Consider the following 18,178-nt stretch of genomic DNA (forward strand, 5'->3'; position numbering starts at 1 on the left):
GCAGAAGAATTACTACTATCGGCCCACTGAGGCATTTTTGCCAGGAATTGCCTTAGGTGTAAAAAATGCCACAGGGTGCTTCAGCTTGTCTACTCCAAGTCTAAGTAAGCACTGCTCTTCCTCTGCAGAACACATACAATTTACACTTGGTGTAATACACAAATTAATTCAGTTTCAAAATAGAGAGATGACAGTATGACACTAAATCTTTGCAAGTAGTTTATAGTAGATCCTCCATATAAGGCATCTTAAGAGCATGTGCCAGGAAAATTACTCTTCCATCCTCATGCACATTACTCTGTATCTGCAAAAAAAAATCTGTTTTTCAGGGATTCTGTGTTCATCATAATAAAGTTCTAATAAAGAAGGTGGGGAAAAAAAAGAATGTGCTGTAATATACAAATTATTTCATACGTCACATGTGGTTGGCAGATATTTTTGTTATAGGAAACCAATCTTTCTGGAGATTTGAAATGCTTAAACAAAGAAGGGTATTTTAATTGGAACAAGATGTCTTATTTATAAACCTAAAATTGCCTTGTTAAATATAGCATTTTTGCTCCATATTTTTTATATTCTTTTAAAGGAGGAAGACTTAACAGGCAAATGATGCACAGAGCTGCCCTGCAAAGTCCAAACGAAGATCTTCAACCATCCTTTACTTGTCTGCAGAGTTAACTGTACACTAGGTTCAGCTACTAAGTGTTAAAATGTATGTCTGTAGAAAATAGCAAGCTGGAGGTCTTGAAGATGATTTCAGGTGTAGGTATAAAAGCATTTCCTACAGTGCCCAAATGGGACAATTGCTTCACTTACGAAACATGAGTGAACAGTCCTGTGTGCGACTCTCCTTTGTGCTCAGCTTCACATAACATGTGTCCTGTATAAATACATAAAATATACAGGGACATAGGAACAGAAGTAATGGGAAGTGTGTGTAGTGGTATTCTTTGGAGTGGACAATAGACTGTCACGTTTATGTAGCAATATTTTCACTATGATTGTAAAAACCATCAGTTGTTTTTGATTCTGCAGAACCTGAGATTGGGAGACCACACACAGATGCTGCCAAAGGGCTGGTACCCCTACCAATGGCTGGCTCTAGGAGAAATAAGGTAGGGTTTGCTGAGAATTAGAAACTGCTAGTGGCTTTAGCATAGGCAACCCTCAACTCTTGCTTTATTTGTTTTCTTCAGAAACAAATGCCTGCCTGGCTTCCTGTCTCTCTGTGTGTATGCACTGGAGGTACTATTTATTAAGGATATTGATCTTCTGCATGCTGGTTTCATTCTGGGCTTCCTAGTAAATTATTAGAGGGTAAATTATTTTGAAAACTTATGTCAGTTGTCTTCTTTTAAACTGCTATTTTAATTGTAGTTGGAGCATGACCAACTAAAAATAAACCCAAAAAATTTCTCCAGCAACAAGAAAGACCTAGACAAATCTCTACCACATATTCTCCTCCTGTGCTTTCTATACTAGCCAAAAGGGAAACTACAGCCAACATTCCTTTAGCAGAATTACATCCCCTTTAAAATCCATTAAATTTGTGTCTGAAAGAAACCTAGCAATGTAGATAGCCTGACATTAGGGTGCCACATCTCATAATCCTTTTGCTATCTGTGATGTATCTGTGATTTCAAATGCTTTCTTTTAAAGGCTGGTTTTCAGTCTGCTTACACCAGCCCACCCCTAGAGCTGTCCCACCTTAAAGCAAAGAAACTATAGGACTGTAATAATGCTGCATTAAAAGCAGCCCTTTTGCACACAATCTAATACAGCATAATTGGAGGGAAAAACCCTCTAAGGTTGCCTGCTGCTTTAGATGCCTCCTTGTATCACTCTATATCAAGACAAAGGGTATGTTAGATCACGTAGTGTCAAAATCTCATTAATGTCATAGCTGAGTGATTAAAATGTCAATATGCTTGCTTTTTGTGGTTTTTCAGTGCCTGAAGTCAGAATAGTTAAGGGGGTGGGCAGGAAAATCTTTAATACCACAGATCAGAGCTGGAGAGCTGAGCACCGTGGCTATCAGACTGGTTAATTAAGTAGCAGAAATCACAGGAAAAATATCTAATGTGTTTGGAATTAAAATTCTACACTCTCTCCTCTCTCAGCTCTCTTTCCTCTGAAATTTCACTTCCCTCTATTCACTTTTTTTCTTCTCTCTGTTTAAGTTTGTACACATTCAAGTGAAATAAAAGGCAGAAAGGGGGAAGGGAAAGGCAAGGCATATCTCTCAGCAGTGCCTTGCCAGCAGAAGGAAGCTGTAGACTCACCATTCCTTACCCCCTATGAACAATGAGTTTAACTTACACTATTATTAGTAACCCTACAGTTGAGGTGGCTAGCACTGCAATAATTCCCATTGGGAAGCTTCCATTGTTGTGGAGCTTCACACCACAGAATTAAAAATAAACAGCTTTGTGAGGGGTCTTCTTTATTAAGCAAACTGTGTTTGCCATGTACTCTTTTGAAAAATGCATGTCTTTCTAGCTGCAAAGATGTTTTATAAACCTACTGGAACTACTGCAGAAATTTCCCTTGGCTTGATAATGTTCCTCCTACATGTACTCTGATCAGAAAGAGAAAGATGAACACATGAATAAATAATGATGAACCACATATATCATGAAAGGAACCTTCCATCTGCTCTTTCAGGAGGCAGAAGGGAAGAGAATGAAGGGAACAAGGGATATCTTTCGAACTGCACTGTGAACCACCACAGTAAGAAGGTTCATGTGACCAAGCGTAAGCACTGATGCTCTCTCCAGCCTCCCCCAAGAAACATTCTCCCTCTTTCCACAACCTCCCACTGCATTTTTCAAACCACAAAAGGAAGATTTTAGTCTGGCTACAAAAAAACAAAAAGTGAGCTGCACAGAACCTCAGAAAAACAAATTCTGTGCTCTCAGGAAACAATGCACCACTGATAAGGAGGTTTTGCTTAACAAACCTTAACCAAAGAGTCTGCTCCAATTATCAAGAGTTATTTTAATGGGGAAAATGAAGTAATTTAATAATAATTAATGTATAAAAATAACTGTAGACATTTGATTTCTTTTTGGCATGCTCCTCCTCACATGGGGAAATCCCCAAAATTTGCCTGTTCACTTATCCTTGAAATTAGACACTTATCAGGCAAGGAGGGAGGATTCTCCCTTAGCTGTACAAATGTTTCCATCATGGTGTTTGCTCTGTTTTGTCTCTGTCAGCAGCTACAGGGCAACTTCAATTCCTATTTTTAACGAAGAAAGAGACAGTACCCAGATGTTTGTAATTAAAATCTCAGCTCTAACAAGGAAGGAAGGACAGATGGAGAGACAGATTTATCAATCAACTAGCTGCATGAGTCCAAATGATTAAATTCTCCAAAAGCTACATCCAAAGTATAAAAGTGAATTTCAGGACGAGATTCTACCCATTGAATAGCCTGTTGCAGGTACCAATGAAGTAAAAAAATAAGTGACATCTTTGCCTGCAGTGAAGAAAAATGCACAAATACTTCCATGAATAGGTCATCAAAAGGCAGAATATTAAAGTTAGGCAGCTTGGCACCCCTGAGTTCCTGAACTGGATCCAGTATCAAGCCCTGGCACATAGCTGGTGGATTTATCCAAGCTGTTCCCCCTTTCTGACTCACCCACTCCAGGATCTAACCACTTCAGTAGCAAGGTTGCTGAAAGAGTTTGATGTCAGTGCCTCAGCTGCCAAGTTTGTTGTCTGGCATCTTAGTACAAATGTCATACACTCACATCTTTGTGTTTTGTATTGAGTCTCCATGGATATTTTCCCCTGGCTCCTCCCATACTGGTACTGACTGAAATTAGTACAGGTCCCAGGGTAAAAGGTATTCTCATGCTTTAGTTCTTCAGAATGTATAATAAATGCTAGTCCTATGGAGTAAAATCCTTTCTCCAAATTTGATTTCGTTTATTAACATAAAATTAAATTTGAAACCTGATCATTTTATATGCAGGAAATGTTTAAACCTTCCGTTTAAGCAATCTCTTAAGAGTGCTCTTAAGTGAGCTGAAATGCCTGCTCTGATATTCCACCCTTTGCTTATTGAAAAGGTGCATCTACACATAAAGGAATTTTTTAATCTGCTGGTATTTTTAGTGAGCTGTGCTATCAGAGTAGCTTAAAGAATACCTAATCTAAAAAAGATCACATTTTTAAGTTATAAAGGACTGGGGCAAAGCTAAGAATGAAACTGCAGACCTGAAATTGTGAATTACATGATCTCTAAATATAATGTTTTTGGTAAAAGGTAGGCATTTTCCTTTGCATTTTTGAAATGCAACATAGAAGCAAAAGAAAAGCCTTTAGAAAATGCAATACGGAGGCAATCTGAAAAAAAGATGTGTCAATTATATTATCTGGAACCTCTATTCACTGATACCTTCTGCAAAGAAAAATATAATAATTAATCTTTATTTGGCACATTGTGTATTCAATGAATAGCACTTGGAATTTAACACTTGGATAAACATTTAACTATCTGGCACTAACTAAATACATCATTATTAAGGGGAATTTATGTAAAATATAATCCCACTAAGCAGCAGTGATTACCATTCAGTATCATTAGTGTAAGCCAGTTTACTGGGAGACAGTCCAATAAAAAGCAGTCACCTTGATTTAGTAGAGTTATACTGTAAAAATATATTATATACAGCTCTTAATGAGGAAACAATTCTGGATTATGTGTGTAAAATACCATGACAAGGCAACAGCCCATGAGCTAAGATGCAACAAACATCTTTCTTCAGCTAAAAAAAAGGAACAATTTATACCACAGTGTTTGAGTCAAAACTCTCTTTAAAAAATATTCATCAGGATCCCCAACTTTTAGCAGAGCATTTGACAAGAAATCTTTGCAGGTGAGCTTAATGGCTTGATTGGCTGAGCTGGCCCAATCAAATTTGAACCCCTGCCTCTGTTACAAGAGATTATCTGTGTCAGAAGCAGACCAGAAATTCTTGCTGGTCTGAGATGTGGTGTTTTGGTCTGACTGCTTCCTACCAGCCACTCAGGTATGTGCATTTAGCTTGTTTGGTTTTATTTTCAAAAATTTTATCTTTATATCTGTTTCTCCCTTCTGCCATTTCTTTTATTCCTCTAAAATAAAAATCTTATGTACTCCTTGTTACTCATCCATTTAGTTTCATTTCTTCCTTTTTCATTTCTACTCCCTCCCTTGGTTGGAATAGACATTAAATGCATTATGCCCACCCCACTGAATTCCAAAGATGCTGAATCAAGGTTTAGTAGTAGCTAAACAGACTTCATGTTCGTGTCTTCATGTCTTCAATATGTAAAGAAATCAAGTCCTACAAGGTACTATGATGCCTTAGTGTTACTCTTAATATTTTTGTAGTTTCCAAGACAAACCAGGAATAGTAATAAAGTCCTAAAATCTTTGTCATAGGCTAAGGACAGCATCTACCTAAAGAATACTTTAAGCTCAGCAGATAACTATAAATTTCAGTAGACAGTTAGCAATGATACTGTTTAGTTTTTATCTTATTGGAGGAGGATGTTCTAGCTTTCATCTGTGTATTTCCTTTTCATGGATAACACCATAAATGTCTGTTGCTTGTTTGAATGTTCAGGCTGAGACATCAACACGTCAGGACTAACATGCAGGTGTGTGCCTACTGGGTCTGAATATACACAATATATATCCATGTGTGGCCTCCTTTTCTGTCCAGATCACAGGTGGGAGACATATTCTGGGGATCACTGGAGGGCACACCCACGGAGGATCAAAAATCCTCCGGGAAGGGAGACTGCTGCTAAGAAGAAACGGAGATGCTAAAGATCAAAGAGGAATGAGAAAGCATGGAAATGCTATTTGTCAGTGAACTTAATTCTACTAGTTATCAGTTGTTTTAATAGGCCACTAATCCAATTAGTACCACTGTCTACCCCCTCGGTAGTGCTAAGCTCCCTTGATGTGCTTATGCACTGCCTTGTCACAGCTTACATGTTTGTAAAGTGTGCTACATCTACAAGGATACTGAAAGCTCTTTTTTATTTACACAAAACAACTGTGGTCAGAAGTTAGAGGGTCAGAATAGGGCCTATAGACAGTTATTGGTTGAAGCTTTAATACTGTGCAAGCCTTCACACTCAGGAAAGCATCATTCGTTGGCCACAATCTGCATGAAACAACAGTTGCATCATTTTACTCTTATTCTGCTAATACAATTTCTTCAGGACAGAGGAAGGTTAGTGTGCTGATGTTTAAGAATATGTATGTTTGAGCAAGCTCTGAAATGTGGAGCTTTTTCTCCATGCTTCATTCCACAAAAGGGAATGGAGAAAGCTTAAGGTGTCAAGCCAATAGGAAAAAATGAAAGTGATTTCAGTTGTTTGTGCCTTAGAATAACTCTGCTGTGACAAAAGGTTCTACAATTTAACTTTTTCTATGTTTGGGACAGGAGGATAGATATTTTCATCCTAATGTGAGAGGGCTGTGGAAACAAGAGATGAAATGAATGTTTCTTAATCCTCTGTGTATAAAAGAGGTACAAGGCTTCACTGAAATCAGATGGCACTTAGTGTTACAAGTTAAGCAGGCAGCTGCCTACTTGACTCTGGAATGCATAAATAAGAGTATGTACACAGAACTATCAAGAATGTCCTATCAAAAAAAGAGCAAATAGATAAAAATAGGTAAATCATGCTTTTTTCTTTTACAAATCAAAGGTATTAATAGGATCAAATAATATATTTTAAAATTTCAGGGTTTTTTTTAGTTGAGCCCTGAATTACAGAATTATAACGTTCTCAATTCTTCATGACTTTTTCCACTCCAGTAGAGGAATGGTTCCATCTTCTATGGCCAGTGAAGATCAGTAAAGGAACATCAAGTATACGAAGCACAAATACTAACTAAATTCAACAACATATGGAAGCCACAGCTATGAAGAACAGAATAAAATTAATTTCCAACTGAAATATAGCCTCTGAGTAAACACAGGGTTTTTAGAACTGGAAATCCACCAAAATAATTAAAGAGAGAAAACTAGATGCCTGTTAAAGCAGGTGTCTACCAGAGTTTTAGGGCATTCAATGAAAAGTTTCACCACTGACAAAGGGATGTGAGAAATCTGCTGTATCTCCAGATATCCAAGTTTTTCCTAAACACTCCAGATACTAACACATCCTCCTGTGAGGTGCCATCAAATAGGAACAACCACATTTCAGAAAACTCACTGGTGACTCCCAAGAGAAAACCTGAACAAGAAGCTTTAGGTAGGAGGGATGAGCCCATGGTCCCTACACCAGAACACTGGAACAGCAGGAACTGATGGCAAAAGCTTACTAGAAACTGCTCAGGTAATTTGTAACAATGTTACTTTCCCTGATATAACACAGCCAGTATATTCTAAACAAAGTGTGGCCCGAGCATGTCCATTCCGGGGCAAAGCAAAATGCTGTTACGAAACTCTGCACATTATGGGAAGAAAATTGGAACTCTAAAGTACCCTTTGAATAATGCCGAAATGTCCAGTTTCAAGCATGAATTTAAAATTTTCATGTGTCATGTGATGGTTCCTTGAGGTACCAGGTATCAGCAAAGCTCAGCAAGTAGAAAATAGGGTACCTTAGTCAACCACATCTTTAAGGTAAAGTGCATTATTTCAAGTATTTCCAGTGTTTCTAAATCCTTTTCAAAACAGGGGCCTTGCCCTCTCATGTAAGCTTATCTTTACTGCTGTGATTTTGCTTAACCATTTCTTCACACAAACATGTGAACCCATATTCTTAGTCTCCTAAAAAGTGTATGTAAAATATATTTCAAATGCATGTGCCAGCCTTTGGACTTCAGTTACATGTCAGACATTTTCAGAGCCAGGTGCTGAAAGCTGGGATTAGTGGGCATTTTCAGCCTCTTATGCTGAGTACAGCAGAGCCAAAAATAACATTCTCAGCAGATTTCTCAGATTTCTCATTTATCAAAACTGGGTTATTTATGTCTGCTGTAACTTCTTGTATCTCAAACACAGCATGTCTGAACTAGCAATAACTTTTTTTGTTGTTACCGTGATAATTTTTTCCCAGAGGGACTGCTGTTTACATGAAAACCTCTATTTCCCTTTTGCCTTCTTTCTGTCAGGCAGTCCTTTCTTGTGAATATTTATTTAGGGATCTTAGGATAAATGCACTTTTTGGATAGGCATAGTATTTATGAAGTGGCTCTTAACAAGTATAAATTTGTCTATGTTGATTGAAAATAATGGCCAATATTGTTTTTTCTTATAACTCCTTATACAAGGAGTTAATTAACCAATTATTTCCAATAGCAATACATACCCATGTTTTTCTTTGGGTGTGAGATACAAAATAAAGCAATTATACCTCACTGACTTCATTGCAGAAATGCACATTACATTACAGAAATTACAGAAATTAATTACATTCCAGAAATGTAAGCATATGATCTTTCAAATTACTTTTCTTCATTACGTGTCTTACTCATACTTTTGAGGAGGCTTATGCCTTTTTATAATTGTTACGATCATTCTACACTCCATGTCACTGTAACCAGTCTGCTTCCAGATCAGCAAAATTCTTTCTAGACAATAACACATCAAGCCACATCAGTATAGAACTAATCCAGATTATATGGAGCAGACAGTGGAGTAACTTGTTTTAATGTATACTTGTTAAAAGAAAACACACTTAATACATGACTTTGACCTCTTGATTGAATATAAGCCAGTTCATTTCATAATTCATAATTAATTTCATTCATGGCTGGCTGTTTTTTTACTGGCAATAATGCTTATTATTAGCAGTAAATGATCTTTATTTACAAATCTGAATTATGGGAAGTTTAGCAGATGGTGAGTGCTTACAGGTGGACAGAGATCAAATATTTGTGTTTTTCTTTCAGAAGCAAGGTGGACAGAATCTCAGCTTATGCAAATGAGGTAGATCCACAGAGGTGAAAGGAGCTTTTACACTAACTGTGAATCTCAACTAATGTTACTGCAACTTTATGGCTCCAAAGTCCCCAGATATGCTACTTAACTTCACTGGGAATGCTCAAGGAACTCCACACAAAATGAGGTATGTTCTTATTCTAAAGCATTTCTAATGCATGTTTGTGTCTTATTCTTCTGTCATTGTTGCCTCTTTCATCTTAACCTCCTCAGTTTTCTCTAGTGCCACAAGCTAGACTATGAATGACTGGCCTCAGACAGAAGTGCTGGTGACAGACAAGTACTAAAATATCTGCATAAATAGGAATATATGTATTTCCAAACAATGTCTCCTAAGGAAACCATCTGCGCAGGATTTTCAGACCCAGGTCTCAGATGTGAAGAGCTATTCAAGTTTCTCCCAGACAAATTGTACTTAAAACAATTTGAATTTGGCTAGCCAAATATTTACCAGCAGTTATCACATTCAGCTGAGTATTTGACTCACCCTTCGGTAGTATAACATGTGTGTGTGTGCATGCACCTTAATGTGACTGGTGTGACAAATGGCAGAATAGCTCCTAAAGTCAGGCAGGAGGTGTCATGTTCCAGGGCATTACACCTGTCTAGGATTATCAACAAATCCATTTTGAGAAGGAGAGTGAAAAACAAAAGGAAACACAGGAGATTACATAAAAAGAAAAAAAAAGTTATGATATTCATCATAACTTTGTCGTCTCTTTCTATACAGTAGAAAATATGAGAAGAAAGTAATGTTTTAGCATAATGAAAACATAAAGATTGTATGCAAAATAAATGGAACTATCATTTTCACTGTACTCTTGGAGACCAGGGAATTTAACATTCTGCAGCAGCCACAAAACTATGCTGCAGGCAGATACCAATTAAAAGCAGTGTAATGGTCACTAAAACATTCATGTGTACATGCACTATGCAAAACTGAAGCTGTCCTTTACTGAAAATTTCAATCTGTTGTAGTATCATTCAGTTTAACTACTGATTTTGGCTGGCAGTAGATGGGAGTGGGTTGCATTAGCATATTAGTAATGTACTAAATTTTATATAAGATAAAATAATATTTTTATCTTCAGGTCTTAAAGCAGTGAATAAAACTTTAACTTCTGTGATTTACAATACTACCATGAACTCCCAACAAAATCACAGTCCTATAAAATTCTCTTAAAACAAACTATTCCTTTCATGGCTTTTTTCTCTCACATTAATGTGATGATGAACTGTAATATAAATGTATACTTCATTAATTTAATCACACACATGGAAATAGACTAAAAGAGAGCAGAATGACTATTTGCAAAATATTATTTATTTCTGCATTACAATTAACGTACTTTTATATAAATTTGATTTCTCATTACTATTGTGTAATAATTTATACACAGACACAAAGGTACAGTGTGTCTCTCATAATTAGGTATCATATCTATGATAACATACACTATAATTAAAAATCAATCAGTGAAATCCATATTAAGATGTTAACTGGATGGATGAGAGCTATGAGAAAACATTTAGAAAGCTGATTCTGTATCAATTTGTTGAATCAATCTATTATATGCAATTTACCTCAATCTCTGAAGTCTTTTGAATGTAATGCTGTTCTCATAAAATTATCTCAAGCCAGAAGTCAATTCCCCAAATCATCAGATGACCATGAGAACTAAAGCCCATTGTCCAAAGAGACTTGGCAAAACTTAAGTGTGGAAGTGTCCAGTTCCCTTGAAACAGAATTCATATACTGGTTTCTAAATTACCAGCAAGCTGCTTAAAAAACCTGTCCTATCTGACCCATCTAATTTTCAGTGCATTATTTCAGTTGCGCTCAGTCCTGGGCAAATGTAAACATGTGGAGGAGGTATGTATCATAGGACTAGCTCAGCTCTACATGTCACTGACTTAAACCCAAAGAACATGGGAAATTGTGGAGAGAATAAATTTTCTAGAACTACCCCAAAAAAAGAGGTCAAAACCATAATAATCTGTTTGTCTGATCTGGCAGCTGCAAATCTAGAAGAGAAAAGATTTTAAAAGAAGTGCAAAGCCCTAGACTGAGATAGAAGAGAGTCATCTGGTTGCAAGGAAGCATCAGTAAGTTTGCTATACATTAGTAAAATTATTTTACATCTGCCAGCCTTGTTCTCTGACACAGCTATGTGACCTTCATAGGCAAAATGGCAAAGTCTGTTATTTACACAAGTAAGTTGTCACTTTTCATATGATCTTCTTTTTAGTACCTATTGTTTAAGTACTAGGCTTAAAACTCCAATTGGCGTTTGGACTAAAGTATTGGATACACTCTATAAATAAATCCAGCACCTTCAAAAAAATGGTTGATCTAAACCTTCAAGATTTTATTACTTTCTGGTTGATAATCTCATTCTAAAATAGTGAGAATTAAAAACAGACTACTATGAAATGCAGACACTGTTATAATCCATTTTTTACTTGATCTGGATGGTGCCTATATTCAATCACGAAAGACCTCATCAAGTATTTTACACCAAGTATCCAAAAGGCTTTGATTTGTAGAATACCCTTACATGAAAAAAACCAAGACTTATTAATGACTTGTACTTTTGAGTGTATTGATATTTCCAAAGTACTCTTTTTCTAAATAAAAAAAAAAAATCATGGCTTTTACCTATCCTCGGAAGATTTTCAACCTGAAATTGTACACGTATCTTTTTTTCTGCCACAATCTGAAGCACTAAGAAGGTTAAACTCAGAGAACTCTTATAAGCTGTCATCTTCATTAACCTTATCTTTCTATCTACTGGGAGTGGGGACAAGCATTCTAAACTTTTTGTTGAAAATTACATCTTGTTCCATTCTGATGTTATTTTTGTTACGTACTACATATCAAACTTGGACCATCTTCAGACATCCCAAGAGATCTGTGATCAGAAGTGTGAGGAGAAATACATTACAAATGGGAAACTATGCTCTTTCAACTAGAATTACCAACCAACTCCATTATCCTTTTCCCCATTTACCATTATTTCTCTATCTCTGTTCTTTTTTTTCTTGAACGATCAATGTAAAAAGTAAGTTTTCTACTTCATCTTGGAAAAAGGAATGGACTACAGCTGTTCCAAATATTCAGGTCTTCACTGCTACTGGAATGTTGCAGACCTATGGGTTAAAGACTCCCAAAACTCAATAGAGCAAATCTAGCAGCCTGCGTCTTGAGTCAATCTTTCTAACACATTTTAATTCACTGATCTCATATGATTTAAAATTTTAAAGGTCCATACAACTTACTGTTTTGTGCCAGAGCTTGAAGCAGGCAGTCCAAGCATCCCTCCAAGCTATCTGCTGTGCTGTCAGTGGATGTTATCTTCAGCTTTTTCAGGGCTTCACTTAAATTATCTGCTTGATAAACACAAAGGAAAAATAAATCAGTGACCTCATCAATTTGATAACAGCACTATAGTCTTGAATGTGAATAGTTCATGTAAACAGTTCCTGTATCAATGAAGAAGACCTGCATGGTCTGTGTTCTGAGGATACAAAAAGCCAGGAGTCAAAGGTTATAGATGAAATTAGACTTTTCAAATTTATATATACATTTATCATTTTGCGTCTGAAAACAGGATGTCACAGCAGGAACTTTATGAAATGCCACTGAACAGCAATTTATCCATCAGTATTTTCTCAGCCTCGCCAGTACAGAAAACCAGCAGCCGTTTCTTTGCTTCTTCCCTTGTGTGTGGGATTAAAATAGAAGAGAAATAAGCATATCTTGATCTTCTTCATCAATAGAGGCAAAGTAATTGAAAATGCCAATTTCTGCATGCTGTGTAGGCTTCCATCTTGACTATTCACAGATGCCTTGTGCTAAGCTTAGAGCCTTTTAAGAATGATGTCACTTACCACCACAATGTTACAAGCATCACTGTTTATATGAAGTGTGTTAACTCTTTAGATTCAACTGATCTATAAAAACAGATGGCATATTTCTTGAAATAAGAAAGTTGTGTTGTGGAATTCAGATAATTAATTCTTCCCTCTTTAAAAGAAAAACCCACCACCACCCAAATGCAAAGAGATGAAATCATTCTCAAAAGACACCTATTTGCCCAGCAAAGGTTGGGGTAGTATGACTGTTACTATTTTGAGGATTCTATCCCTTCTTGAGCAAGGTTTAAGTGCTGGCAGCTGCAGCCTGAGCCTCTGGTAAGCCCACTGATGACTAACCTCACTCTGAATGGACTATTCTTTTAAAAATGAGTGCTGATTCAGTTTCCATGCCAACTCTGACAGCAAGCAGAAAGTGTTACTCAAAACAAATACTGTTAAATAGTGTCTCTTGTTCCCAGTGGCTGATCAAGAGCCTTGACCCAAGCCTGACACAACCATAGGTGCAGTTTCTTTTCAGTGCATCACTGGTATCTTCTGAGCCTGACTAGCAGCCAGTGCTGCCTTAGAGCTTCCCACCAGCGTAGGAAGCCTCCTTGACAGGTGAGCTGGCACCTGCTGTGCTTTGCCTCCTCTTCACTTGCTTACGTATGGATGGTGCAAAGGAAAAGAGTGGAGGCACAGCAGGCATCCCATGAAGAGGGTGGAATCTCACTCCTGGAGCTGCTTTGCTTCTCAGCCAAAGCTGTGGCTTTTGTTCCACCTCCAATTTTTATTAGCATATGCTTTTGTAGTTCAATATTCCATACAGATAAAGGTGAGATACATAACTTTTTGAAGTGCTCAGTATTTATATATGAAATTGCTTATATGCTTCTATGATCAGACAGTTATTTTGTCTATTCAGTAATGAACACGTTTTTAGCGACACTATAGCCAGAGTGTCAGTACTCCTAAATGCAGACAGCCAGCGGTATGCTGGCAACTCTGCAAAAGTCTTTTGGGCAACCACATTTGGTTGTGGCTCCTCAAGATCTTAAAAACCTTCCTCCCTACTGCCTCTTTACCATGCTGAACTGTCACCTTCTGGAACAAGCTATCAGGGAAAAAACAAAACCAAAAACAACCAAAAAAACACCTAATTTTTATTTCCCCTCATACTCACATTACTCTCTAGCAGGCTTACTGCAGCACTTTTCTTGAATCACATTTAGCCAACAATGAAGTTGAGCACGCACTGCCAAGTCTCATTGCTTAAATACATTATTCAGGATATACCACTAGAATTTGTCAAAAGCCACAGATGTAGGGTACTCAATGACCAGCCTCAGTACTACAGTTTAACAGTGTGCACTCCACCTCCTCTTATACCTTCTTCATCTGCCTCTTTCTTATGTTCTTCTCTTCAGTTTTCTGCTAACATAACACTAATTCTCTTTCTTTCTTATAGCCATCTCATCTCCTTGTAAATTCACACACTTAGTTTTGAGCTATAGCAACATTTACAGTAAGAGGACTCAAGCTACTATATATATATGAAAAGCAAGGGTTCCTATAACCTGGGGAAAAAGAAAACACAAAGATAAGAAATTCACTACCACACCAGTTTTTGCAGACTTGTCACAGAGCACACCCAGATTTTATTTCTCTCTTACAGCCTCTTCTACTTCACTTGTGCTCAATAAATCACAAGATAGCACTTATTATTTAATTTTTCTATGCAGAGATGAGTGCTTTATATAAAATACATGTTATTTCTTTTACTCCATGCCATATCAGAACCTGCAATAGAGTTAGAATTATCCCCAGTCTATTTTCCTACCACTCCTTACTGCTCAGTGCCATATAAAGTTTTTCTGGGGAAAGTCCACTATTTTAATACTACACCATTCCAGATGAGAAGCAAAATTATGTATTTTGGACAAAATTGTTCAAGTGTGACTATCCAAATATTTCATTCCATAGGACAAAGAACTCAGTTTTTCATGGTACCAAGCATGTGCACATCCCACTGACATCCATGGACATTCAACTGTAATTTTAGACACACTTCAAGTATCAATGAGCACTTATGACAATGGTGCTTGTGGGCATACTACTTTTAAAATATCTTATGAAACAATGTTGCACTGTGTGCCAAATTGCCCTTCCACTAGGTATACTTGGATGCTGTGAGTATTTTTAACATAACATTAGAGATTAATTTAGAAACCATATGCCTAAAGTGTGGTTCTAAAAAAAATTACAGTAATCCTTGATTTTCCAACAGGCCTACAACTCGAAACATCTTGTTGCTTAATCACTCTGTACTAAAGAAAACAAAATTGGAATACTATAGAAACAACACAATGTCACAAGGCCAAGAGCACAGAGAGAAGAAACCATCCTTCAAGAAAGAACTTACCTACTTCAGTTCTTTCTGTCCTAGTCTGTCTCCTTTCTAAACTGAGTCGATACCTTGAAAGAGAGTTACTTTTGAAGTCAGGGTTCTTGGACTTGTGCAAACAGATCTTCAACAGATTCAGAAGTTTTGCTATCTTTTTAGTTGTTTTTTTCTTTTGCTGTCCTGAGAAGAACAAACCCTTATAGTCTGAGATGACACGGACAGGGCTATTCGGAGAGAATTGCTGTAATGTTCCAGAGGGCTCTCACCATATAATCACACAAGGCTTCCGGACTCCTGCTGTTTCACAGCTGCCCTAAACCCGTTGTTTAGGGAAGAAGCTGCAAATGCTTCTTTTCAAAGTACAAAACCCCTGTTGTTTTCTTGTGATTATCTCCTGCTTACTTCTGTGTCTCCTCCTCCCCTTCTATAGAAGCTGTTTCCAATAGGCTTGTGGCTGCATAGGCTGATCAGATTCTCAGTAGTAAAACCCCACCAAATAAAAGCAATATAAGGAATCTTTCTGGCTGAGTATCAGAGAAAAATGAGTTGGTACATTGTGTCAACTTGCAAGTCATAGGAAGCTCACATCAGTAAGATCTAAGGGTGCAAGATTAGGACAGTAGAGGTAAAAATTGGCTAGTAATCTTCCCTGTGGTACAGTTGGTCAACAATGTGGTATCATATTGTGAATATGTGTGGCATGAAGTCGAAGTTTAACGAAAGTATCAACTATTTTGTTGATGACCCTAAGCACAGGCAGTCTCTCGTATCTACTGTATTGCTTTCAGAAAAATTAGTTATCTTATCTGTACAAAAAGCTCTGAATCCCACACACCTTAATCCTAAATATCCTAATGTTACAAACTGATAAGTTAGCAAGTGGAGTCTGCCAAGAGCTGTCAGACCTGTCTGGCCTATTCCACCTACGGTTACATTTTGTTTTCCCCAATAACTCCTCCTGCACAAACACTTGTAAAAAATGAGGCAGTTTAAATACTTTGATTGCCCACTTTTTTTTTTGGTAGCACAGTATTACTACTACCTCTTGCAATCATTTGCTATCACTTGTGCAGGCATTTTTACGGAGAGATTTAGTCAGAAACTGACATTAGTGAATGTTTTAATATTCCATTTCATTTCACTGTACTCCTTTTTCTAAGAGCTTTTCTGTGACTCTTTCCTATTTGACTTGTTTTATACGAAAGAACTGTTCTTTCATCTAGTAAAAATTTGGTAGTTGATCTACTTTGTTTAGGGCCAGGGCCACAGGAGTGCTGGTTAAACTGTAAAAAGTTTGAGAAGGTACCCAACGGTCTTCCTAGTAGCTTCTGAGTGTAAGAGCCAACTTGCCGATTTTGCTCTGAGTCCAAGCATCTTCACAAGAAAAGCTCTATTCCAAGACTGATGTTAATAAAGTATTTAGAACATCTTAGCTAAGTACTTAAGATGGTCAGCCTTTGTCTGGACAGTTTGTTTTTCATATATCTTAAAACATTTTATCCATGTATAGATATTTTCTCTACAAAATGAGGATTTTGAACTTATTGTTAACATTTACTGTATCTTTTGATTGACACTTGATAGATGTAGATGTGTTGTTATTAAACAGACGATCGCATTATACATGCAACTTAACAGATAAGGAATTCAAAATTAAGAGATATTGAAATGGGGCATACTGAAACATATTGATTAGGTAAAAAAGTTTGAGCAGTTCTGCTCTTACAGGTTGAAGTCATTCTCCCCAGTATGGTGGTAGTATTAATATCAGAGCCTTTTGAGTCTGTTCCACTGCCTCTCAGGAAACAATGAAACATCAAACTGAGCAGAAGGAACTATGCCATTTTATGGGTCTCCTGGTGTTATAATAGTATAAATCTCTTAAAAATGTAAGTGCTTATGGGTTGAACTACAGAAATGACTTCATTTTCTTGTACAGACCTGAACTTACTAGAATTTCAGTCCAAACGAACCCATAGAGCCAATCCACCCCAGGCTCACCATAGTTGTTTTTGACGAAAAGTGTATTCTGATGTGATATTATTTGAGAACCTGACACAAAGATCAGACACATAATCCATTTGGGTGAGATTTATATATTTGGCCTGAATTACTTCTTGCAGCAGAAAGTCCAGCACCTAGTGAGATCTGTAGCACAACTTTGGTCTTTAATGACCCCAGATGCCACTTCCCCAAAGAAAACAGAAGACTGGTACAAATTATAAGAGCCCTTTAGCTCCCAGGACACTGAATAAGCTTGCAGAAATGTACAGCATGAGTCCTTTTTGAACCTATATAAACTGAGACACATCCTCTTGGGTGATTCTTCAGAAGATACCTAGTCCCATACAAATGTTCACATCAACATGGAAAATACTCCAAATACAGAGTTTATTGAGGACAGAAGAATCTTGTTCTCACATTCAGCCCATTGCCAAAAAATACTCTATTCCCTCCTTTCTTTGTAGCAGCTGCCCTCAAGGGCTCCCAAGTGTACAATATTTTCTGCCAAATCCATCATTAGAGACAACTCTTTGCTCCTAACCCATCCAGGAGATTTTTAAACCTGGCATCTAATCAGGAGGTACCTATATGCTGTTAGAGGGCAGCAGTGAAGAATTAGTTTTTGATTAGTAATGCTGGAAGACCGGGTACAGACAGACATGACCAACATCTTAATCAGGAAAGAACTTTTTTTAAAAACAGAAGCCCTGTTTATCTCTGTCCTACCATGTTCATTGAGGTGGGTTAATGCTTTTTTCCCCAACAGATTTTCTAGTTCCAGGGATATAATGATGGATCATTAACTGCAGGGCTCGTTCTGCAACCTTTTACTTAGGTACATTTGCTCTACTTTTCTAACATAGTAACTAATTTCAATGAGAGTGTCTATTTTTGACAGCAGTTCAGCTGCTTCATTCTTAAACACTTTCTGAATCTTAGATATATGCCA

The 18,178-nt window shown here is 37.1% G+C and overlaps 1 protein-coding gene across 3 annotated transcripts in view; it reads right to left on the minus strand.

Annotated features, from left to right (window-relative positions):
* RAP1GDS1 (Rap1 GTPase-GDP dissociation stimulator 1) overlaps positions 1-18,178 on the minus strand; it is an 89,047-nt gene that overhangs the window by 44,471 nt on the left and 26,398 nt on the right. For 2 of the 3 annotated variants that reach the window (XM_066317895.1, XM_066317897.1), the window contains exon 2: positions 12,243-12,353. In XM_066317895.1, coding sequence (XP_066173992.1) covers positions 12,243-12,353 — 111 coding nt within the window. The remainder of the gene's footprint in view (positions 1-12,242; positions 12,354-18,178) is intronic. The other variant, XM_066317896.1, reaches the window with a different exon arrangement.

This window comes from Sylvia atricapilla, chromosome 4 (assembly GCF_009819655.1).
Source record: "Sylvia atricapilla isolate bSylAtr1 chromosome 4, bSylAtr1.pri, whole genome shotgun sequence".
In the NCBI taxonomy this organism is placed as follows: Eukaryota; Metazoa; Chordata; class Aves; order Passeriformes; family Sylviidae; genus Sylvia; species Sylvia atricapilla.